The sequence below is a fragment of the Camelus ferus genome, chromosome 12, assembly GCF_009834535.1.
Source record: "Camelus ferus isolate YT-003-E chromosome 12, BCGSAC_Cfer_1.0, whole genome shotgun sequence".
In the NCBI taxonomy this organism is placed as follows: Eukaryota; Metazoa; Chordata; class Mammalia; order Artiodactyla; family Camelidae; genus Camelus; species Camelus ferus.
Genome location: NC_045707.1, coordinates 4,349,537 through 4,373,821, shown reverse-complemented (window position 1 = coordinate 4,373,821; position 24,285 = coordinate 4,349,537). Strand labels below are relative to the sequence as shown.

The window sequence follows — 24,285 nt, the reverse complement described above, 5'->3', positions numbered from 1 at the left end:
TCTCTTGAGGAATTCTGTGTTAGGATTAAGGAAGGGTCTCCCCCAGAGCCCAAGGGAGATGGTTTCAGGACCTCCCTGTTATAGCCTCCCCCTCTGCCTCCAGCAGCAGCCAGTGTTGCCTGTGAGGGAATTCATTTTGCAAACATATACCAAGAAGCTGCCCTGGGCAGGGCCCCAAGCTGGATACTGGAGATAGAGACAAATCAAGGAAGAAGAAGGGAATGGCATTTCGGGCAGGGAACAGCATGAACAAAGGCAGAGAGAGGAGACATTCCAGTGTTTGGGGGGAACTGTGCACAGTTTGATATTGTTTCAGGCAGTGAGGGCTAGGAGATAAGACTAGGATAGTGAACAGTGTCCAGATCACCAAAAGTCCTACAAACCAGGAGAAGCTAACATAATAAGGCCCAACATTTATTGAGGCTTTCCACATACTACTATTATGCCCCCATTTTACAGATTGGAGAACTGAGGCCCAGAGAGGGTGTCAGGAACTGTGAAAGACTTGAGACTTTACCCTTATTGCAAACTAGGTCACATAACTGCTAACAGGCAGAGGCAGGGTCTGAACAAGGCCTTCTGGCTCTAGAACCCCTGCCCTTGACAAGCAGGCCATACAGCCTCGTAAGGGCTTTAGACTTTATTCCATAAGGGATGGGGAGCCACTAACAGGTTTATAAGCAGGACAGTGATGTGGTTGTATCACAGGTTTAAAAAGTCATTCTAGGGGATAAACAGATCAGTTTATACAAATTCAACTCCAGCCTCTGGACCCCTTTAATCAACTGTACCAACTCTCACAGAGCAGCTCACAAAGAGGTGGCACCGTTTGGTGCCCAAGCCACAGTGGCTCTGCTGCTCTTGGCAGCAGCCCCCTCTCTTGGCCTCCTCTGTCCTGTCTCAGGATGTTATGCATGTGCTCTGTCCTCACAGGACACATGTAGATGCACCAGGAGTCCTGATGCTTTGTGCACCAGCAGGGCTTCCTGGGCCCCCTACTGCCTGCCTTTGCCTTCAGAGGTCCTGGCCCACCTCTCCAGCAGAGAGATGCTTCCTTCAAGTTGTGCTGCCTGGCGGGTTTCCAGGTCACTGCTCCAGCGAGTACTAACTCACATCCACACAGATACAGCTCTGGGGGTTCGTCGTGTGCAGAGGCGGCACCTGCTTTGTTCCTATTTTACAACTCAGGTAATCCTTGACTCCCAGAGATCGGGTAAGCTGAGGCTGGGGATGGGGTGGAGTGTGTAGCACATGTGCCCCATGGACCACTGGGGAGGGTCCCAGCGGCCAGAAAGGGCCTCCAAGAACTATTGCCTCCTGAGACATGTTCTGGTCTCTCCCCACCACGATGCAGAGACTACTTGGCAGCCATGGTGGTCCAGAGTCCCAATGTGAGCCTTCCCTTCAAGTCAAGAATGCAGGCTTGGAAGGGAGACAAGCCTGGGTGCGGCCTTGGTGGGTGCTCCCATCAGCCGCAGCTCCTCTCCTGCATCCCCGCCTTCGAGACCTGGGAACCCATGCTGATCAGGAAATGCCTCACGGAAAATTGGAGATGGAGATGGATTGTGAAAGATGGTAGAATTTTTAAAAAGTTTTTAATTGCAGAGTTAATTTGCAACAAAATATATATAGGCATTTTTGACACGGGAAAGTGAAAGTTTCCTCCACCACCCCCACACCGTAGCCCACTCCCTGCCTGCTGGTTCCTGCCAGTGCCTGCATGCCCACCACTGTTTTGCCATGCTAATGCAGACTACAGTCTGAGAGGGGTCTTCTTGATGTTCTGTGTGCCCAAGGGTTCAGAGGAGGGAACCCTTTTGCTACCCTCTGAGATATTTTTTTATAGGGGTGAGCAAAGGGTATGATCTCTACTCCTTCAGGAGGCTGGGGGTGAAAAGTGACAGGCAGGTGGTCATAGTATAACTAGAGGTTGGGTCAAAATCTCTAGTTCCCCCCCCAAAAAAATCTCTAGTTCCCTCCATCCACAGTCTGGGTCCAGTCAGCTGTTGCTGAGCTCAAATGCTGCTCCAGTGCATACTAGGCGCGTGACCTTAAGCAGCGGCCTGACCACGTGGGCCTCAGTTTCCCCATTTGTATTGTGAGCAATGTCCTTGGTGAGGCTTAATTGCCACCCAGCTCGTGGCTTCCTCAGCACAAAGCCGGACATGGAGAAGCTCCTGGCCAGGTAGCTGTCGCCATGACGAGTTCGGGGAGGGGGTCACAGCACAGGTAGGGTTGAGTAGGGGTCGCACAGCCCCGCCGCCGGGCCACCGGGTCGCCGCCCATTGCTTGGTGAAGGCGGCGGGATAAGGCTGTCGGCGTCGCCCCCGCCCCTCGCCGCATCCCAGGCGGCGCCCCCACTCCGCGCCCGGCACGGAACGGGTGCGGGGCTGGGCCAGGGCCGGCCCGGGGGAGCCGGCGGGGCGGTGCCGCCGCGCCCGCTCCCCCTCCCCTCCGCCCGCCGTCTTCTCCTCGCGCCACACGGGCTCAGAGCGGCGGCAGCAGCGGCCGCGGCAACAGCTCCGGCTCCGGCTCCTCCCGCTCGCGCTCCGGTTCCGGCCCCACTCGGCCCCGCGCGCCCGGGCCCTGCGCCCCGACCCCGCCGCCGCGCCTGCCGGGGGCCTCGGGCGCCCCCGCCGCCCGCCTCACGCTGAAGTTCCTGGCCGTGCTGCTGGCCGCGGGCATGCTGGCGTTCCTCGGTGCCGTCATCTGCATCATCGCCAGCGTGCCCCTGGCGGCCAGCCCGGCACGGGCGCTGCCCGGCGGCGCCGACAACGCCTCAGCCGGCTCGGCCGCTGCCGCGTCCCCGGGCCCGCAGCGCAGCCTGAGCGCGCTGCACGGCGCGGGCGGCTCGGCCGGGCCCCCGGCGCTGCCCGGGGCGCCGGCGGCCAGCGCGCACCCGCTGCCGCCGATGCCCCTCTTCAGCCGCTTCCTGTGCACGCCGCTGGCGGCCGCCTGCCCGTCGGGGGCCGAGCAGGGGGACGCGGCGCCGGGCGAGCGCGAGGAGCTGCTGCTGCTGCAGAGCACGGCCGAGCAGCTGCGCCAGACGGCGCTGCAGCAGGAGGCGCGCATCCGCGCGGACCAGGACACCATCCGCGAGCTCACGGGCAAGCTGAGCCGCTGCGAGAGCGGCCTGCCACGCGGCCTCCAGGACGCCGGGCCCCGCCGCGACGCCATGGCCGACGGGCCCTGGGACTCACCAGCTCTCATCCTCGAGCTGGAGGACGCTGTGCGCGCCCTCCGGGACCGCATCGACCGCATCGAGGTGAGCGCGGCAAATCGCGCCGTCGGGGGCGGCGGCCGGGGAAGGAGGGACAGCTGAGGGTGGGAGAGGCAGCTCGAGGGCGTCCGGGGTCCCGCCGCCACCGCGGGCTAAGGGACCCTGGGGAGACTCCCGCGAGTCTCTGAGCCTCTCGTCCTGTGCAAAGGGGGTGGTTGGTCCTTCCTCCCAGGGGAGGAGTATTCCAGTAAGGCACACAAGGGGCGCGCAGGAAAGGCGCTCTCCCAATCCTTCTTCCTCCAGGCACCTCTGTAAGCCTCAGTTTCCGAGTCTGTAAAATGGGTATAACAGTGTCCACTTGTAGTGATGATTGATTAAATGTAGGTACTTGAAAATGCTTGGCACGTACTAGAACCTCGTTAAATGTCCGTTTTATTTGCTTCTTTCAGACACCCCAAAGTAGCACCAGCCCCACACTCAGTCCCTATGGCCAGGAGATAGGAGCACTGTCCAAGTGACTTGGGGTCCTCCTCTCCTGCTTAAGAGCAGGGAACAGAGTGTCTCATAGGCCAAAGCTGGGTCCGACAGGGGGATTCAGCTCTTGGTTGTCCTGTGATCCTGGGCCAGTCTTTTCTCCTTTGAAGCTGCCAAAACGCTATCCCCCTGTGAGAACTGATTTATGGCCACCTGGAAGAGGAGTTGGACAGACTAGACAGGACAGACATCCTGGAGACACTGACCACCCAAGCCATCCATGGCTTCCAGACTGCAGGGAAGGAGATTAGCAACAAAACTGGATCTGTGGAAGGAAAGGGGAGAAAGAGGCCAAAACACCAGCTGCCCCCTTTGCTACCTCCCCCTAAAATGAGTGCAGCTGGCAAAGGGAGGAGAGAGGCTGGAAGGAAGGAAAGGCAAGGACTCCTCTCTTTCCATAGCTCTCTCAGTTAAATCCCTGGCTGAGCAGCACAGGAGATACTGAAAAGTTGGCCAGGCCCATGGCTCAGTGGCCCTCCAGAAAGTCTGTGCTGGTGTCGGACCCATCCCCTCAGTGTATCAGAACACAGCCAGGCCGCTCTCACAGCCGACCCTCTCACCTTACAGGTGAGAAACCTGGGGCTCAGAGACCTCCTAAAATGAGTGATGGAGACAGGAGGAAAGTCTGGAGTCTTGCCTGCCAGGAGCATCCCTTTTCCCACTCCAGCTCTGGGGGGTTTCTAAGATGAGAGCTGAGAGCAAGAAAATAATCAGGGAAACGCTGAAAGTCAATAGTCAAGGGGAGTCTCAGTTTCCTCACTTGTAAAACAGGTACAGTAATAGCACCTGCCTCACTGGAGCATTAGAAGGATTGAGTTCATCTTTGTGAAGGGCCCAGAACAGTATCTGGCAGAGGTATGCTCAATTAATTTGAGTGACTGCTATTTTTATCATTAAGCTATAGTATTACTAATTTTTTAAATAGCCCCAAATTAAAATGAGAACAAACCCTCCTTTTAGGAAGTAGATTTTATTAAGGTTAAAAAAAAAGATTTGGTTTTTAATAAACTTCCTCTTGCCTGCCCTAGCCCCTGCCCCTACACCCAGATGGCACCTGTGGTTCCTCCCACGTCTGGGGCTGGCAAGGCTAGGCTTGCCCTGGACCTGTTCCCCCAGCACCTGTGCATTTGGCAGGGTGGGCTCCCCTCCGGTTAGCCTGCTGAGGTTGGGGGATCCTGGTGGCTGGGATTTGGCACCAGTTCAGCCTCCTAGGTGGGGGGAGTCCTGTCTTCCCTATACATACCCCTTATGCTTTCGAAGTGCAGTGGATGTCGAGGGGCTGCCTGCCTACGAGGTCTGCCTTCTGAGCCTGGCAGCAGCCAGAGCCAGTCTCTTTGGCGTGTTGGGCAGGGGCTGGGGTCTGGAGCCCAGTAGCCGTGGGGTCAGACTACTGGTCTCAGCTGGACCCCATGTACCTTTTAATCACTGTCTATCACCTTTTAACCACTTTAACCACTGTCTTCTCCCCTCTCATCCAAAAGCCTCAAAAGGATGCCCCCAGGCTTTTAGGGTCTACTTTCTCACCGCTAGTCCCTCTCCCACCTTGGTACACTGAAAGTGCTTGTGGTGATGTCACCACTGTTGACAAATTGAACAGGAACATTTCAGGCTTGATCTTGCTGGACCCTCTCTGACATTTGATTCCGTTGATCATTCCCTCCTACAAATCTCCTTACCCCTGGCTTGTAGGTACCTCTCACCTGTCCCTCCTCCCTCTCTGCTTCTCTGTCCCCTTTCGGGGTCCTCCTCCTTTAACACGTGAGTCCTTCCTGGCCCTCCTCATACCCTCCCTGTGTGAACTCAGCCACCCGCTGAGGCTTCCAACACTATTCCACTGTGGTGCCTCAAACCAGCTTCGTCTCCAGCCCAGGTTTCTCTCCAAACTTCAGACCAATAGATCCAACTGCTTCCTGAGTACCTACATCCCTCTGGACGTCCTACCGGCCCCTTTCCATCATCATGTCCCAACCTGAACTCAGGTCCTCCATCAACCTGTTTCTCGCATGTGCTCTGAGAAGCCATGCTCGGCTCTTCCCCCTCCCTCCTCTTTCAAGTCGGCCTCATCTCTCTGTGGTTACTGGCAACAGCCTCCTGGGTGGTCTCCTTCGCACCAATCCAGGCATACCCCTCCATCCATCCTCCTCCTCCAGGCAGTCCCAGGGATCTTCCTTAAGCCCACCATGAACTCCCCCATGGTGAAAACTCCTCAGCTCCCCGTAGGCTGCCATTTCAGATCTGGTCTGTCTCCCAGCTCCTCCTTCTTCTGCCTAGATTACCCTCAGTATATCCATACTCATCATTTAAGAGTCTGCTCTGAGGCCACCTCCTCCCAGGGGCCCTCCCTGATCATGCTCTGTCCCCTTCCTACCCCTACCCCTGCACATCTCAGCACACCCCTGCCCGTGCCCACCTCTCTGCATCACCCCCTTCCCCACCCTGCTGGGCTGACTACCAAAGGGGAGGAAAGGACCCCCGGCCCACCCTCTCCCCTAGGCCTCAAGTTGGAGTCACATTTGAGGGATTAGGAGAAACCATTTGTCTTCCATGTTTTTATTTTTGTTGTTATTGTTGTTGCTATTAACTGAAAAAAGTCAAAAGATTTGTGATAGGGAATTGTATTTAATTGCACCATTTTATTCGTTTTTGCAGTCCCCTTTTGGTCCCTTATCCATATGTAGCTGTTGTTCCAGAGTTGCTGGGCTTGCTGGTAATTACCGTTTTAATGATGGCCAGAATTTCCTGGGATCCATCTCCGGCTCCACCATCCATCAGTCCTTTGACTTTCTCCTGTTGCTGGAGATGTAGGTTTTTTTCTAATTATTTTTTCTTCTAGTTGCTCATTGCAGGATCAATTTCATGCAGATAGTTTCTTTTTAAGTCTGTTGAATTATTTCTTTAGGCTGAATTCCCAGGAGTGGTATTACTGGGGCATATGATACTGACTTTTTATGGCCGTGGCCAAGAATCACTTTCCAAAAGGACCATTTATGTGGCAACTGGCCATGTATGCATGTTACAGTGTTCCATTTTTTTCAGTAATTTAATATATGTGTAAAATGAAATTTCAAGATTGATTTAAGCAGCAATTCTTTGACGTAAACCACATTCTTAATCCTACCTGGCAAGCTGGTTGCCTCCCCCAATCTCAGGGGTGGGAGCCATGGTAAGGAACACCGTGATGATGGTTGCAGAGGATTCTGGACTTAATAACAATTATAGCTCTCACTTAGCACTTACCATGTTTCAGGCACTATACATTATCTCATTTAATCCTGAGAAAACCTCCATGAGGGAGGTACTACTTTATCCCCCTTTTACAGATGAAGAAACCAAGATTCAGAGAGGTAAGAAACTGTCCCAAGGTCACACAGCAATGAAGCCTGGATTTGACCCTGTCAGTGTCTGGCTTCAGAACCCTTGATCTTTATCATTAACTCTAGATCCGTCTGGAGGGGTCAGACTCACACACCTTCAGGAGAGTGAGAAAGGCAGGTGAGGGAAGTGCCTCTTGCTGGATAATGCCCTGAACCATTTCTGCCTCAGAGCATCTAGAGCAAGAGTGATGAGGGCCACTCCTCAAAAGCTTGTCCTGCTGGCTGGCAAGATAATCAGGAGGCTGAAAACAGTACGTAACAACAAGTAACATTTATTAGGTACTTACTACATACGTATTAGTTTATTCAGTCTTCAGCCCTATGAATTAGCTGGACACATTCCCATCTTGCAGATAAAGAAATGGAGGCTCAGGGAGTCTGGAGGAACCAGAGCCTGACAAATCACCATCCACCCTCCCTACCCCCGATTTCTGCTTCCCCGCCATAGAATGAGACAGCAGGCCCTAAACACCTTGTATCTCTAAATATTCTCTGAAATAGGAGGGCTGGGTAGCATAAAGTTGAGTTCTTCTTGCCTGTAACTTTAGGGTAGTAACTTTCCTTCTCTGGGCCTCAGTTTTCTTATTTGTAAAATGGGTAGGAGCAGGGTCTAGGTTTGGTCTGGGCCCTTTGGGCTCCAAATTCTGAGTTCTTGGGCAGATGCTTCCTGATTAGGAATTCAGTGTGGGGAGGGGAGGGGGCTTCATGTGTGTGCAGCCCCCAAGCTCCTGTCCACACTCTCTGAGACCTCTAGCTCCTCAGGGAAGTCTGCAGATAAACAGTGACTTAGAGAATCTCTTGGTGCCTTTTCTAAAGTCTGTTGGTTGCTTTTATGTTTCTCTTACATTGCTGCCCATCTTGGAAGCTTCTGCTCTGTGGAGCTGGCTTCCCTGACCCTGCCTCTTTGGCCATGAAAGGGGCCGGCAGAATGCGATGAGAGAGGGTCTGCCCATCAGCCTTTTGTTGGAGGGTGTGGAACCTAGTGCCCTTCAGCCACCTTCAGACCCCTGATGGCCCCTCTCCCTGTGACTGGCCTTCCCCCATTTCCATGTGGGGGACCCACAATGAGAAGCCCGTCATCCCTATTCCTGCCAGTGTGGAAACTTCGTTCTAGCAAGATAACGTGTTTTAAACCCCAGCTCTGCCACCTGCTCACTGTGATCTCATAAAATTCCTTATTCTCTCTGATCCTCAGTTTCCCCATCTGTCAAATGGGAGGGTGGGCAGGATGCCCAGAGGACCCTTCTTGCTCTGCCATCCTGTGCCCTGGAGGCCTCTGGGAGAGGAGAACCATCCTGCTGTTCCAAGCCTGGCAGGAGTTGCTTGGGCAGAAGGCAGGGCCTTGCCTGTGGGACTTTTTAATTTTTTTAGGTGTAGCTTACATTCAAGATATGTAACACAGGTCACATCTCTTCCTTATAAAAGACACAAATCTTAAGTGTACAGCTCAGTGAAATTTTACATATGGATGTACATATTAAAGCATCACTTGGATAAGAATCAGCATCCCAGAAGACTCTTCTGTGAGCCCAAAGTCCATACTTCCCCAAAGGTATCACTATTCTGGTTTGCGTCACCATAGATCAATTTTGCCTGGGTTTGAACTTCACTCAGATGGACTCAGACAAGCTGCTCGCTTCATGTTCGGTGTTCTCGTTCAACATTGTCTGACATTTGATCGTGGTGTGTGTGGGTGGTTTGTTATTTTTCAGTGCTGCGTAGTGTTTCAGTGTGTGAAGATACCTTAATTTATTTACCCATTCTTCTATGGATGGACATGTGGGTTGTTTCTGGTTTGGGGTTATTACAAATAAAGTCACCATGAACATTCTTTTGATATCTTTGGGTGGAAGCCCTCATTTCTCCTGGATGTCTCCCCAGGAGTGGGATGCTTGGGTCCTAGAAGAGGCATATATTTAGCATTAGGAGGTTCTGCCAAGTGCTTTTCCAAAGTGGCGGTAAGCATTTGCACGCCCACTTGCATGTGAAGCTTGTCAACCTTGGTATGGTCATTTTAAAGATGCTTCTCATTCTGGTGGGTGTGTAGTGGACTCACTGTGGTTTTAATTTGTATTTCTCCAATGACTCATGATGTAGAGCACCTTTTCTTATGCTTATTGGCCATTTTGTGAAGTCCTCACCCATAGGAGGTGGAACAAGGTCAGGGCTGGCACTCCTCACTGTGTGAGAATGCCATTGGGTTTTCCTAGGACAGTTGGGCACACGATCCCTGCTGAACTTGGGGCAGGGATTGAGGCAGCCAACCTGAGGTGGAAGCACTTAGATGCCCCTGAATAGCCCTTGATTGACCCCAGGGGAAGCTGAGGCTCAGAGAGGCTGAGTGGCTTACCCAAGGCTACACAGCACGTCAGAAGCTGAACCAAGATCATTGCCAGGATTTTCTATGAAAACAGGCTGGGGAGAGGAGTCCTCAGTCTTTGTGGCAGATTTTTGGCCAGGGCCCAGAGGTGTGTGGGCAGGCAGGGCCTAAGAGGGAATTCTGTGGCCTTCTCAACACAGCAGCTTAACAGGCAGTACTTGAAGGGAGAGGAAAGGGGGGCCTGGGGTTGGGGTCTTGTCACTTACTCTGAGGCCTCAGAGCCCAGGAGGGTGTATGGAACAGACCCTCCGAGAGCTGTCTCCCCTCCTCCCAGCCTCCTCCCCACCCTGCACAATGACCACCCTGACTTGGCGCCCTCAGTGCACAGAGGTTTATTTCTCATCTTTTCATTCCAGCTCCAAATTGGCCCTGGGGAACCAGGACAAAGATCAGTCTGGCCTCTGCCACTTGGTCTCCTGCCCTTTCCCTGCTGAGTTACATGGAGACAGAGCAGCCCACTGGGCCGGCTCCTGGAGAAGAAGGCAGAGCAGGAAAGCCCCTCTGAGGGGCCTTCCCTGACTCACCATGTCCCTGCCCCGGCCCCGCCCCACAGAGAGCGTCTCATGGGTGGCAGGTGTCATGGCTGTCCCAGGGCCGTCTGCCTCTCCCACCCCCCACCAGCTGAGATCACCTGCTGCTGGCAGGCACGGCCCTTATTCACCTCTGGAGCCGCAGCGCCTAGCACTAGGTAAGAGGCCGCAGGGTTGAGCGTGCCCTCTGTGCCAGCCTGTTCTAAGGGCCCTACAATTTAGCCCCATGAGAACCATGGGCTGTTACTCTCCCCATTGCACAGATGAGAAAACTGAGGCTCAGAGAGGTTAAGAACATTGGCCAAGGCACACAGCTGGGATTTCAGTCTGGGGCAGTCTGGCTCCAGGGCCCACACCTGCGGTCACTACTCATTATGCTCTCCTGCCTCTCAATAACAGCAAGTCATAATAGTGGCTTTGACTGTTTATTGGCCATTATTATATGCCAGGCTTTACCTATGTTTTTCATTTTGTCATTACTTGTATCCCAAGATATAGACACTATAATTATCCCCATTTTATAGTTGAGGAAACTGACGGTCAAAGGGGTTGAGCAGCTTGCCTAGGGCCACAGATCCAGTTGGTGGGGAGCCTGGGGATCATGCAGGTCTGTCTGACCTGAGAGTCTTGTCTGTGCCCACAGTATCATATTACCACAGTACCTGCTGACGGGTGAATAAATGAATGAATGAATGAGTGAGTGAATGAGGATTTGCAGTCCCTCCAGAGATGCCGTCTTCCCCTCTCCCTTCAGAGCATCTTAGCTTAGGCATCAGGAAAGCTGCCATCTGGAGGGTTCGGAGCCATTGGCCAGAGGAGGTGGGGTGGGGGCAGGAAGAGTGTTCTTGGCAGAAGGAACAGCATGTGCCAAGGCCCTAGGGTGAGAGGGAGCAGAGAGCAGCTGGAGACTTTCAGTCGGAATGAAGTGTAGCCTCTGAAGGTACATAGTAAGGGTTGAGATTAGAGGGGCAGGGAGCTTATTGGTGGGAGAAGGGAGTATTGAAAGATTTTAAGCAACATAGTTGGGTTTGCAATTAGGTGGCTGCCTCTGGCTGCTGTGTGAAGGGCCTGAGTAGGAACGAGGTGACTCATGACCATGGCCTGGACTGGAGTGGCCGTGGGGGGACAAAGGAGCTGAGTGAGGCTACAGTTAAGATTCAGGATTAGATGCTACCCTCAGAGACTCTGCTCTTGGACTTTTTTCCCTGCTTTTTTTTTTTTTAAAGAAAATCATTGTGAAGTACCTTACACACACACAAAGGCACAAAGATGACCATTCAAGCCCCCACCCAGGCTCAAGAACTAGAATGGTTGCAACCAGCTGATGCCCCTCAGAGACTCCCCACTCCCATCCCCAGGAGAGGGTCCCCTCCGTCCTGAATTTGTATTTATCTCTCTGTGCATTTCTTCATGCTTTTGTAAATACACGATCTCATTTTGAATCTTTGCAGCTTTATATAAATGATATCTAACTGTTCTTTTGTAACTAGCTTTTTTTCTCAATATAATGATTAAACACAAAGGTTTATAGTTGGAGATGAAAATGAGTAGATCTTTTCAAGAGATGTTTAAGTAATATTAGTAATAATAAAATAATAATAATAATAATAATAATAATAATAATAATAATAATAATAATAATAATAATAATAACTGACACATAGCATATCATGTGCCAGTTCTAAGGGCATTCTATCTATTAACTTATTTCATTTCCCTACAGTGCTATGAGATATTATTATTGTACCCTTTTTGTTGACGGGAAAACTGAGGCACAGCAGCTTTACATAACGAGGTCACTGGGCTGCTGGAGCCAAACTGTGAGTCCAGGCAGACTCACTTAGGACTTGAGGGATAAGCAGATGTCAGGGGTAGGAGGCCTGACCCACACCGCTGCCACCAAGCCTGCCCTTTTCCACCCTGCCCTGTTGCCCGTGGAGCTGGGCCCTGTGCTGTCCTGGGTGGGGATGAGCTGTAGAGGGTAGGACCTTAACTCTGAAATCCAGCACCTGCCCTTTGCTCCCCAAAGGAAAGGAGCAGGCATCATCTGGGGACAAGGTGGTTGGGTCTTCCCCATGCCCTCGCAGCCTGAGAGCCACCCCGCATAGTCAGGTCCCTCCCAGCCAGGCCCCTCTGTGAAGCTGCCCCACACCGCGGTCTGACACAGCCTGCCAGACCCTCTCAGCCTTCTGATGGCCACTAGAACCTCTTCTGCTGCCCCTCAAGGCAGGCCGGGCAGCTAGCCCTCTGCCTACTTGGCAGACCAACAAACTGAGACCCAGACCGTCAGGGTAGGGCTAAAGAATGGGAACATGTGCTGGAATCAGAAGGGGCTGGGCTGGGGGTCCCGGCTGACATTTTGAAGCTGTGTGACCTTGGGCAGATGACTTCACCTCTCTGAGCCTCTGCTCTTTCATCTGTAAAGTGGGCCTCCTTACTTCCCCAGGTTGTTGGGAGGGGTTGTGGAATGTTTGCACAGTGCTGCCAGAGGGCGGGGCCTGGCACGCAGTGTGTGAAGATGAAGACAGCTGCGGTTCTTAGCATCTTATTCCTGAGTGCTAATGAGCCTGACCCATTAGTGCTGAGCTGGACCAGAGCCCTGGGCTCTGGCTCCAGGCCCCATATACTTACACCAAACCCCACCCAGATGCTCAGCACTCCTGGTGTGGGTTCTGAGCCCCCATTTTCCTTCCTCATCAGGACCTGCATGGGGTGATGGCATCATCATCGCCCCACCATCTTGGGCTAGGGGCCCACTTGGCATCAGTCTGGAGCCCACGCGACACAGCCTTCGCCCGCAACAGATGGGAAAGTGGGGGGACTCATGTTCTGATTCAGACATCGGGGTGGGGAGGGGGCCACGCAGTGAGCCCACCTCCTCTCTGGCCTTCCTGTCAGTGGCAGAGCTGGCGGCTCTGACAAAAGAACAGCTTGTGCGCCCACCTCCCTCGGCCTGCGCGGTATCTCCTCGCAACGGCGTCTGTGTGAATAGCACTTGACGTCCTGTTCCTTCCTGGCAGGTCTTTCTCCCTCTGAGGGAGGGGGACGCTTTGCTTGAGAGAGGTGTCAGCTTTGCCCAGCTTCGTCATTGTAGAAAATTCAAAAGCCCTCTACCTCAGTCTCCCCATCTGTGAAATGGGGACACTAAGAGCACCAACCAAAACAAGGATTCACGAGTAAATACATGGAAAATGCCGAGGGTGGGCCCAGCACATTCTCATTCGAGTGTTTGTCCCTCATGCCCAGCTCAGCCCAGAGGAAGGAGGGAAAGTGAGGCTGGATCAGTGCTGGGGCCGAGGAGATCCAGCTCCAGCCCTTCCAGCGCTGACATGGGAGGCACTCCATGAGCTAATTGCCTCAGCCCAAGGTGTCCTACAAATCCAGCCACCTCAGAGGCAGTGGGTGTCTGGCCCTGTTGCTCCATGAGCCATCAGTGGCCGAGGGAAGATTCTGGAGGTAGCGAGTCCCCCATCAACTGAGGTATTCAAGCCTCATAGTTTGCATTCTGCTTTTATAGTGCATGAGGGCCTGTTACTTCCACTCTCTGTCCTTACATCTGTCCTGTGGATGGACAGAGTGGGCCCAGTTGTCCCTATCTTACAGAAGGGGAAACTGAGGCTTTGTGTTTAGTCAGCACCAGAGTCTGGATTCGGAGGCACCTGGAGAGCTACAAGGAGCCCTCTGGATAGTGGGTAGCAAAGGTCAGTGTAACAGGGGTGTGGCCAGGTGTACTGAGCTGCTCTTCAGCCCATGCCCCGCCCACGTCACCTGGCCTCCATCCCAGCCTGGGCGGCCAAGCAGGTGTTTGCACGGCTGGGAGGCTGTGACCTCTCACATAGGACACTGTGGGTGATAAAGGTGGCCCACTCAGCAGGAGTGGTGGGCATCTCTGGGCCCTTTGTCTCTCCTTCCTCCCTCTGAGTGACCTCGCGTCCCCCTTTCTCTGCCTTGTGAGCAGCAGGAGCTTCCGGCCCGGGTGAACTACACAGCAGCCCCAGCCCCTGCACCCGCGGTGCCCACAGCCCTGCACTCCAAGATGGACGAGCTGGAGGGACCAGCTGCTGGCCAAGGTGCTGGCACTGGAGAAGGAGCGCGTGGCCCTCAGTCACAGCAGCCAGCAGCAGCGGCAGGAGGTGGAGAAGGAGCTGGATGCCCTGCAGGACCGCATAGCTGAACTGGAGCACTGGTGGGTCCTGGGCCCCTCAGAGGGCATGGCAGGCGAGGCCTTGGTCCTTAGACAGGTCCTCAGGGTGGCAGATTCACTCAAAAAACATTTTCATGCTCTCGAAAGGCTAAAGCTAGATGGGATGGTGAAGAGGAGGCTGTGAAACACGAGAGAGAGAATAATTGGGGGATATCGTTATCATGATTTTTGAAGCATTTTCTGGCACTTATAATGTTCTGGGAGTGGGCTAAGTACTTACCACATCAGCTGGTTTAATCTTCAGAAACCATATAGTGATGGTACTGTTATCCCCATTTCACAGATGAGGAAAATAAGGCCCAGAGGGGTTAAGTGGCTTGCCCAAGGTCACACAGTCAGTAAGGAGTGGATCTAGACCTTAAACCAGGTCTGACTTCAAAGTCCATGCATTTAACTACTCCCACAATAACACCTTAAATGTCAGAATTTTGTCATTTGTTTATCACCTGGGCCTGGCACCGCTGGAAGTCAGAGAAACATGCCGTAATGGACAGTGTACAGGTATGTGCATCAGGGGACCTGCCTCCTCATTCCACAGCCGTTACTGGCTTGCTCTGTGACTTTGGAAGTTTACTTCCTTTCCCCAGGCCTCATTTTCCTCATCTGAAAAATGGGGAATTTAGGACTCACGAGCTCTCAGGGACCTTTCGTCTTTTAAACTTTGTGAAGACCACCCTCAAAAGCTTATAGACAAGTTGGAGCTACCAAGGGAAACCATGAGCAGTTAGCTGGGATTGACTTAGATGCGGGAGAGGAGTTAAGGAGAAGGAAATCCAGGAGGCTTCCTGGAGGAGGTGGGCCTCTAGCTAGTTCTTGAAAGCAGAGGAGAGTGAATTCTGGAGTAGAGGGGTTACAGCAGGGGCACAGCTAAAGAGAAGGCATGGCCTGGTGGGTTCCAGGGCCAGCATGCTGGTTGGAGCACAGGGTCAAGAAAGGCAAACTCATCCCTACCCAGTCCTGCCACTGGTCCCTCTACACTGAGCCTCCTAAGGGATTAGCGGAAATGCCCCCTCAAGAGACCGCAGGACAGAGAGGAGTGAGGCAATGAGGCAGGATATCTATGTGCCCGTGGGCAAGCTGTATCCCTTTCTTCTTGGGACTCAGCTTCCTCACTGATGAAATGGGTTTAAAGAGGCAGATACTGAGCCCCTTCCTCTTCACCATGATGCATCACAATAGCTTTGACCCTAAACCCCTACCAGACCTGAGAACCCTGGGTCCACCATTCTCAGCCCCAGCCTCCTATCCCCAGTCCTCAGCCACTTGCTGAGGGAGGTGTGGGTGGTGGGTGTTATCCTCTCTCCTTGGGGGCGGTGACTCCCCAGTCTACCTGCCACAGAAAGCCCTCTGATATTCAAGACATAGAATCCCTGAAACTCTGAGCCGGATACACCTTGGAGATCAAGGAGTCTCGAGATTGTCTTATTCAAATCCCAGCTCTGCCACTTACTAGCTGTGCGGCCTTGAGAAGGTTACTTGATCTCTCTGGGCCAAGGTTTCCTCATCTGTAAAATGAGGATTATACTAGTGTCTGCCTCATAGGCTTATTACAAGAATAAATGCAAATAAATAAATAAATAAATAAATAAATAAATAAATAAATAAATAAATAAATAAATAAATAACAGAAACGAATGAATGCAATAAAGGATGTAAAAGCACTTAAAACAGTTTCTGCCACCTAGAAAGCCCCTGTGTAGTGCCTGTTAAATAAATAGACCTAAGAACTCTAACGGTAACAGCAGTAGCTAACGTTTGTTGAGCACTTAGTAGGAGCCAGGCCCTTTAAATAGTTTGTCCCCTTCAACCCTCACACAACCCTGGGAGGGAAGAAATGTTATTACCCCATTTTACTGAGGAAACCGAAGCCCAGAGAGGTTAAGTTGAGCTTGTTGAAGGTCACATGGCTGGGAAGTGGTAGAGGCAGGATTTGAACCCAGGATGCCTCAGGTCCAGACCCCTTGAGCTTTAGCCACACCCTCAACACAGAAAGGGTAGAAAAGGTGATGAAGGCATCTGGCACATAGCAGGTGTCCAAGGACTAGTAGCCCTCACTCTGGAGTATGCCCTGCCCACCCTCATGTGTCCACTGACCCCCACCATGTCTGCCTTGTTCATCCCCCTCAGGGTCTTCGGCATATAGTCCCCCAGATGCCTTCAAGGTCAGCATACCCATCCGCAACAACTACATGTACGCCCGCGTGCGGAAGGCACTGCCTGAGCTCTATGCCTTCACCGTCTGCATGTGGCTGCGATCCAAGTCGGAAGGCACTGGCCAGGGCACCCCTTTCTCCTACTCGGTGCCTGGGCAGGCCAATGAGATTGTGTTGCTGGAGGCCGGCCATGACCCCATGGAGCTGCTGATCAATGACAAGGTGAGTGGGGGCTGGGCACAGCAGGAGGGATGGAGGGGCAAGGGGTACCCTTCCAGGACCACCTGCACTGCACTGGGCCCCAAACACGTGGGCCCTTTCCATCCTCCTGCTCAGTAAAATCAGCACACATGAAATGCCTAGTGTGTGTCAAGCTGGGTTCTGGGAATTCAAAGACAAGCCAGACCTGGGGTGGGCTGAAGAGGAGTTTTGTGTCCAAGAGAGGCTATAACACTGGTGTCCCATTTACAGAGAAGCATGTGAAGCTCACAGAGATTAAGACACTTCCCTAGCGATCCAGCTATAGGAGCAAGGCTGGAAGTGTATGTCTCCAGGGCTCTGCTCATTTTCCTGGACAAAGAGAGAAGGAATGAGGTTCAAGGACCTACCTGGGGAAGGAGCAGAGGGGGGTGACTATTGGTGGCCTCCTCACCCCTTCACCTCCCCTGCAGCCAGCCCCACCCCTCAGGTGGAGAGTCGGATGGTGCTATGGTCAGGCTCTGGGCCTGAATGCTGGATTGGAGTCCTAGTTCAGCCACTTATCTACTGTGTGACCTTAGACTATCACCCCATCCCCCCAAACAGTTCTCCCTGCCTGCCACATTGCTTTGGGTCTTGCAGGCATGGTGGTCTTTTGAGACTCCATAGAAATGCAGATACCACATATTGTACCCACTCATGACCAGCCCATAGCCACATAGAGCTGCTAGGAGTGGTTGACACCCAGCAGAATCCTGCTCAGGGTTCATGAGTGTCCTGGAAGAGGAGGAAGGAGATGGGCCCGGGGACAGTGAATTTCTCTTGTGGCCCAGTAGGTTCTCAGATGTCCGGGGTAGGTGGATGACATCTAGATCCTGCTATCGTGTTCTGCTCATACAGTCTCCAGCTGCCATCCTTAGATCTGCCCAAGGTCAGCGCTCAGTTCTAATAGAAAAAATTCAGCACCCTGGACAGGGCACAGGGCAGCCCAAGTCCTGGAAATTCTGGGGCCTTTTGAGCGCCAGCCTCACAAGCTACTCACAGTTCCCCTTTTATTCCAGCCTCTACGGCTCTGCTTCTGCTCTGCCCTCTCCTGCCCCAACTTGGTTTGCCTTGCAGCGGAATGGTCAGAGTCCATTGTATTACCAAATGTGTCTAGACTCCACGTCCATTCCCACACCGCCCCCCTTCTTCTGGGCCTTCACAGCCTCTGTACCTCCCAAACGGCCCCTATTATTCTGCCTTGTAATATTGTCCCTGAAGTCCTTTCCTCCTGTGCGGACTCAGCTCTTTTTATGATTAGGACCAGATCCATATCCCCAGTGTCCAGAACTAGGGCTGGCACCAAGTAGGACTCAGAGAATGTTGCATTAAATTGTGATCTCAGAGAACTTAGGAGATGAAAGAGCCCTTCGGGAGCCCCAAATCCACGGGCACCAAGTACCTTTCATTTCACAGGCCAACTCTAATCAATCAGCAGTGTCTTCCCAGAGCACTGTGATGAGAAAGGTTCCGAGGGTGAGTCTAGGCTCATGATTGATTAGCCATGTCTGCCTTGGATGGAGGAGGAGGCAGAGTTGGCTGCATATTTGCCATCCTTTGCTCAACCCCCTAACTTTACAGGTGAGGAGACTAAGGCCAGGGAGGAAAGAGCAGCCACCCCAAGGTCCCACAGGGGTTGGTTGGTAGTGCCCAGCCTCCAAGTCCAAGGCTTGTTCTACTACTGCCAGTAGTTCTTGAGCCCAGCTGTGTTCTGGACACTGTGTAAGGTGTTCAGGTGAAGATAGGCTTATGGGATACAGCTCCCATCCTGCATGACCTTACAGGCCTGTTAGAGAGTGAATAAACTACCTGGAAATGACTGAAAACCAACACCAAATAGTCCCTTGTGATCTGAGTGAAGCTCCCTGATTATACATTACAGGGAAAGAAGAAAGACTGGTTGAAAGACACTGGGATGGGAAGAAGGGGAGGGTAAGGCCTTAGGTCAGTCCCTGGAAGGAGGGACACTAGTCTCACCATCCCCCACCCCACTGCTCTAGCCTTGGGCCATGTGGCACCTCTGACCTGGGGCTTCGGGACCTGTTTCTAGGTGGCCCAGCTGCCCCTGAGCCTGAAGGACAATGGCTGGCACCATATCTGCATTGCCTGGACCACAAGGGATGGCCTGTGGTTTGCCTACCAGGACGGGGAGCTGCAAGGCTCTGGTGAGAACCTGGCCGCCTGGCACCCCATCAAGCCTCATGGGATCCTTATCCTGGGTCAGGAGCAGGTAAGTCTTAGGGTGATATCAGGGCTTGGGACCCAAGTAGATATCCCACCCACCCAGGGCCCCTGAGATGGAGGGTCCCAGAAAGTACAGCAGTGTGAGCGCCCAGTCTGACCCAGCTATATTGTGCAGATGGGCAGACTGAGTGAGACCCAGAGAGAGCAGTGAGCTGCCCAGGGGCGGGACTAGAACCTGGTGGGCGGGACTTCAGCAGGGACAGGGGCTGGACTTCCTGAGTGCCTGCTGGTGTTTTCTGCTCCCTCACTCCATGTCTCTCTTCTTTCTCTCTGCTCTTTTGGTCCAGGATACCCTCGGTGGCCGGTTTGATGCCACCCAGGCCTTCGTGGGTGACATTGCCCAGTTTAACCTGTGGGACCACACCCTGACACCTGCCCAGGTCCTGGGTATTGCCAACTGTACAGGGCCGCTGCTGGGCAACATCCTTCCCTGGGAAGACAAGCTAGTGGAGGCCTTTGGGGGTGCCACGAAGGCCACTTTCGATGTCTGCAAGGGGAGGGCCAAAGCATGAAGGGCCGCCTTGTCCAGGACCCCTCCCTTGCCTGCCAATTTGGGGACCTTCTGGGGCAGAGGCACCTTCCCTCCTCAGCCTACCCACACACTGGCCTCCTTTCCTGCCCCACTCCTGGCCATGCCTCCCGTTTCCCCCACCTGTACCTATACCTCCAGGATGCCCTGCCCTGTGATGGCTGTCCCCTGATGCCACTTGGATAGGGACAAGCAGCTCAAGTCAACAGGTCAAGCCTGGGGTGAGTCCAGGTCCTGGCAGGGGGTGTCCACAGCTCTTCCCACCCTGCTGGCATTACAGTGGAGCCTTCTCTTACCCCCTTCCTACCCCACAACTGATTCCACTGATCTCAGCAGCACTCCACCATGAGTGTGCGTATGGAGGAGGGAGAGGGGCCCACCCAGTGGTAAGGATGATTATCTGCTCCCCCTGTCCCCCATGCAACAGGCCTGGCCCCTTCCCCTTCAGGGTCATAACAGGCTGTGGAGCTGCCCCCCAGCTGGGAGGGAACGACAGAACCACAGGAGACTCGGACTCACCCCTCCTCCCTTCTTTCCACCAGCTGCCAGTCAAGGGCAGTGGGATCTTGATGGAACCTCTTCCCCCACCCCCACCTGCCCCCTCTCTCTTCCTCCTCTTTCCTTGTTTCTGTGTGTGCAGTGGTTTGAATGTTGGATCCATGCCTGGCCCAGCCTCACCTCAATCTCCAGGACATTCCCTTCCCAGCTCCAGCCTGGAGGGTTAGGGACCAAGTTCCTGGAAGGCCAAAGGGCCATAGTCACCCCTTGTGCCCACCCACAGCTGTGACCCTGGCACAGTCACCTCTTCCCCTCTGGGACCAGGACAAGGCCTGGGCCACTTCAGCCTGGGATGGGAACAGCATGAGGCAGAGACACAGTGCCCCAGGGAACGCAGGCTCTGGGAGAGCCACAATACCTACCCACTCTGCATGGCCCTGCAGCCTTTGGGGAGGAAGGAAGAAGCTAAGAGCGCAGGGAGGCACATGGAGTGGTTTGCAGAGCTCTGGATGAGAAGGAGGAGCCCTCGGTTCCTAGTCAGCCCTACCACTAAGTTGTTACGCAGTCTTCTGTAAGACCCTGCCCTCTCTTGGCTGGCCTTCCTCATTTGTGAGCTGAGGCCTTTGTTTTGGACATTGCTGATGAGAGCTCTCTAGATTAAAAGTAAGATGGTCTGTGATTCAGGTAGATAGGGTGGGGCAAGCCTGAGAACCTGCCTAGGGACCAAGGGGCATAGCAAGGGCAGGTCCTGGGACTGGGCAGCAGATGGGATCTGGCTAGGCATAGCTCAGGGTCAGAAGCTGGCTCCAAAGAGGCAGGGGCAAGGGCAAGGGGCAAGGCAGAACCTTATATGCAGATTGTAAAATTCAGCCCCCTCTGGATCCTCCCAGCCTGGCTCCTTGCCTATCTGAAACTATCTCAAAGGGCTGGTGGCTTCCTGGTCCCTATGCTTGAGTCCTTACCAGCTCCCCTGAGAGAGGGAGAAATATCAGAGCTGAAAAAAAGCCAGCCAGTCTGACCTCTTGCTTGTACAGATGGAAAAGAGCTCAGAGAAGGCAAGTGACTTACACAGGATCACACAGCACAACGGAGCAGAGCCAGGACTAGGACCCAGTGCTCTTTCCCCGACACCATACTGCCTGCCTGTGAGAGTCTTTGAATTCAGCCTACACGTAAGAGGATGGACATTTGAGAAATCAGAATGCTTTCTAACATGACCACTGGACCACCTTCCTTTATGAAACACACAAACATCTTCGCATTCCCATCCTCCACCCCCAGAAGGTAGGGGGAAGAGAGATGTGATCCCTGGGCACTCTGGCAGGAACAGAGAGCTGAGAACTCAGGTGCCTCTCCACCTGGCGGTCATCGACCAAGTGTCTGGGAAGCTGTTGGCTACCTGAGTCAGATGGGCACTGGTGCCACTTGCCTCCCTCTTTGGTTCCCTGTCTCTGCTCCCACATCCACTTAGCCTGAGGCATGATGCAAGAGCTATAGGCAGTGGGGCCCAGGGCCATGGAGCCTTTCCAGGACTTGTTGCTTCCAGCCCCCAGATCCTTGTTTCCATTTCAAGAGCACAAATAGACCATTCAGCACCTCTAGCCCAACTCCCCCTAGAAGAGGGAGTAATGGTGTACTTCAGCCAGAACCTGCTGAGATCTACGTTGCCCCAGTAACAGCCAATGACATCAGCCCCAGTGCTGGGTCAAGCGTCTTATAATGACATACACTGTTGCTGGGGTGATGGCAGAATTTGGAACTTAGATTTTGGGGACACTGGGCTTTATTGGGTTTCTGTTATTGTTTTTAAGGAAGCAGCTTTTGTGGAGACCTGGGGAAAAGAAAGAGTCTTAGGAAAGAGGAGGGGACTTATTTGATGACTTGAGCCCACCCAGATGCACCATCCCGAGTCCTTTATGCTTTGTCATGGTAATGAGACATCTGACCTGCGCTGAGTCACCCTGGTCAGCCCTCCAGAGGAAACAGACAAATTAGAGCCATTCCGATGTAGGTTCTGAGTCTGGGCCATTGGTGAATTGCCTGGGTCCCCATTTCCATTCCAGAAAGATGAATGCTCCAAAGTCCCCACCCCTCATTTATTTACTGATCATCCTTCTTACCTTTGCTGAATGCCTGCTCTTTGGACTCCAGCTTTGACCTTTAGCTGCTCCGAGGCACAGCCAAGAAGACAGAGGGGAAATGGTGTTCATTGCATCCTCAAGCGTCTCCTGGCTAAAAACAAGGCTGGAGCCCTGTATGTTAAATCCTTTTTAAGTGTCAGGCACCATGCTCAGCACCTTACAGGCATCGTCTCATTTATACTCACAACAGGTCTAAGCTAGGACTGTCCTTAGCCCCATTATACAGGTGAAGAAACTGGGGCCCAGAGAGGTTAAGTAACTTGCTCATGTCAATCAGCCAGCAAGTGACAGAGCCAGGGCAGGTATCACCCAGGGCCCGCCCTTCAGCCAGAGGGGACAGGCACTGTGTCACTCTCTGTGGAGTGAGGTTTGGTCATCCATTGCTCCTGACCGTGTTCACCACTTGAGCGGAATGGAGGTGTGGGATGGGCTGGCCCCAGGACCTTGGGTGAGGCTGTGGTAGGGTTCTTGGCCCCTTCGGGGAACACATCCCTGTGCAGTGTGCCCCACCTGAGCCCTTATCTCACCGGCTGGAATTTCCAGGAGAGCTGAAGGGGAGGGCAAGCTGGACGTCTCCCAAGAGTGCCAGGCTGTGAAAGGGAGGAAGCTGATATTTCTCAGACCCCTGCTTTGGGCCAAGCCCTGCGCCAGGTGCTTCACAGCTCTTATCTGCCAGATTTTCCCACCTTGTGGCACATTGTGCCCCCAGTCAACATCCCAAGGGGACAGATCACCTTGCCACAATTGTGCGTGACCTAGGACCACAGATTTGGGCAGGAAAGTCTCTGAAGCCCTTGTTTTACAGATGAGGATGTCAGTGCCCAGGGAAGGTGAGCAGCCTTCAAGGTCACCCAACCTGCACACTGGGAGACCTGAACCCAGCTTTCTGACTCTGTATTCAGTGCTCTCTCCATGACACAGTGACCCCACTCCCCCCAAAACTGGGTCCCCCCTTTTACATGTTTCCCAGCACCCTTGCCCTGAGCAAACTGGGGAAGGGACCCCCTCCCAGAGATGGAATCATTCTCTTCACCCCCTTTGTCTCAGCTGCCTGCCACTCCAAGCCCCATCTCCCCCAGACCCCTGACCCTCCTGGGTTGGGAAGGGCTCACGTGGGCCCAGGCTGAGCAGTGAGTGAGCATGTCAAGCTGTTGGACACTGTGAAATTAGTGCATCCTACTGGCAACCCACCCCACTCCCCAGCTCCTCGCCTGATTTTGTACATAAAGTGACATGAGATGCAACATGTGGGTATGTGTGTATGTGTGTGTGTGTGTGATATATGTCATGGTTTTTGTTACCTTTTTGTTTTTGTAAATTTGAATGTTAAATAAACATGATGTTTACTCTGAGGCTCTTCTTGCACGGGTGGGGCTACCTTGGTGTCAAGCAGGAATGAGGTGGCTACTTGGGGCAGGGTGATAGGCAGAGACAGAAAGGGTGCCATCTTGGTGCCCCAAAGCCTCACCCAACCTGACCTGTGTCCCCCAACCTGACAGGTTCTGCCAGGTCCTGGTGCAGACACACCCCTCTCCCCAGGATTTATGCAGGAAGGATGTAAAGAACACAGGTCCCACATGGAAAGTGTCCCAGTTCTGATAACTGGGCTTTGGCCTCATTCCTAACACCTCATCCCCACCTCCTGCCCCAGTTATGGCAACCAGGTCCCTGACTTGTTCCCTGAGACATTGCTTGCCTGGACCCTTAGAGTGTTGCTCCCCTTGGGGTCCTGGGAGATGAGGGAGGGGAATGGGGGGTCCTATTGTATTCCATGTCCCCTCCCCATGGTCTAACTGGATTCCTCTGACTCATGTGGCCTCTAAACTGGTTTATGACCCCCATCTGTCCCTCCAGTGCCCACCCCATCCCTAAGAGGTCTTGATCTGGTCCCCTGTCCCCACCATCTGAGGGGCACAGCCTCCACCCTCCTGCTCCATCAATATTGTCATTGCTCTTAGTTGGACCATGTCCTCAGATGGTCCCTATGAAATGCCAGGGGGCCAGTCAGAGGTCGGAGGGGTCACACCAGCAGAACAGTCCTTCTCAGACTTTCCCAAAGCCTCCCAAACTTCCAACAAGAGTGAGTTTACCCCATGAGGACCAAGGGGTATAGCTGGAAGCAGCACTTCAAAGAGGAAAACCATATTTGAAGTCTACTGAGTAATCTGAAAAACTTGTGTGCTTTCCTCATTCTACTCCAGAACGAATCCAGATTTGTCTTAAAATACTGCTTTTAAT

General features: G+C 53.3%; 1 protein-coding gene across 1 annotated transcript; it reads left to right on the top strand.

Moving 5' to 3' along the window:
- Positions 1 to 2,165: 2,165 nt before the first annotated feature.
- NPTXR (neuronal pentraxin receptor) lies at positions 2,166 to 23,388 on the top strand. The gene is given in 7 exon segments (XM_032493860.1): positions 2,166 to 2,185; positions 2,299 to 3,265; positions 13,997 to 14,092; positions 14,094 to 14,222; positions 16,369 to 16,617; positions 18,686 to 18,865; positions 19,167 to 23,388. Coding segments are annotated over 7 exon segments (1,866 nt in total). The 3' UTR covers positions 19,392 to 23,388.
- Positions 23,389 to 24,285: the final 897 nt, after the last annotated feature.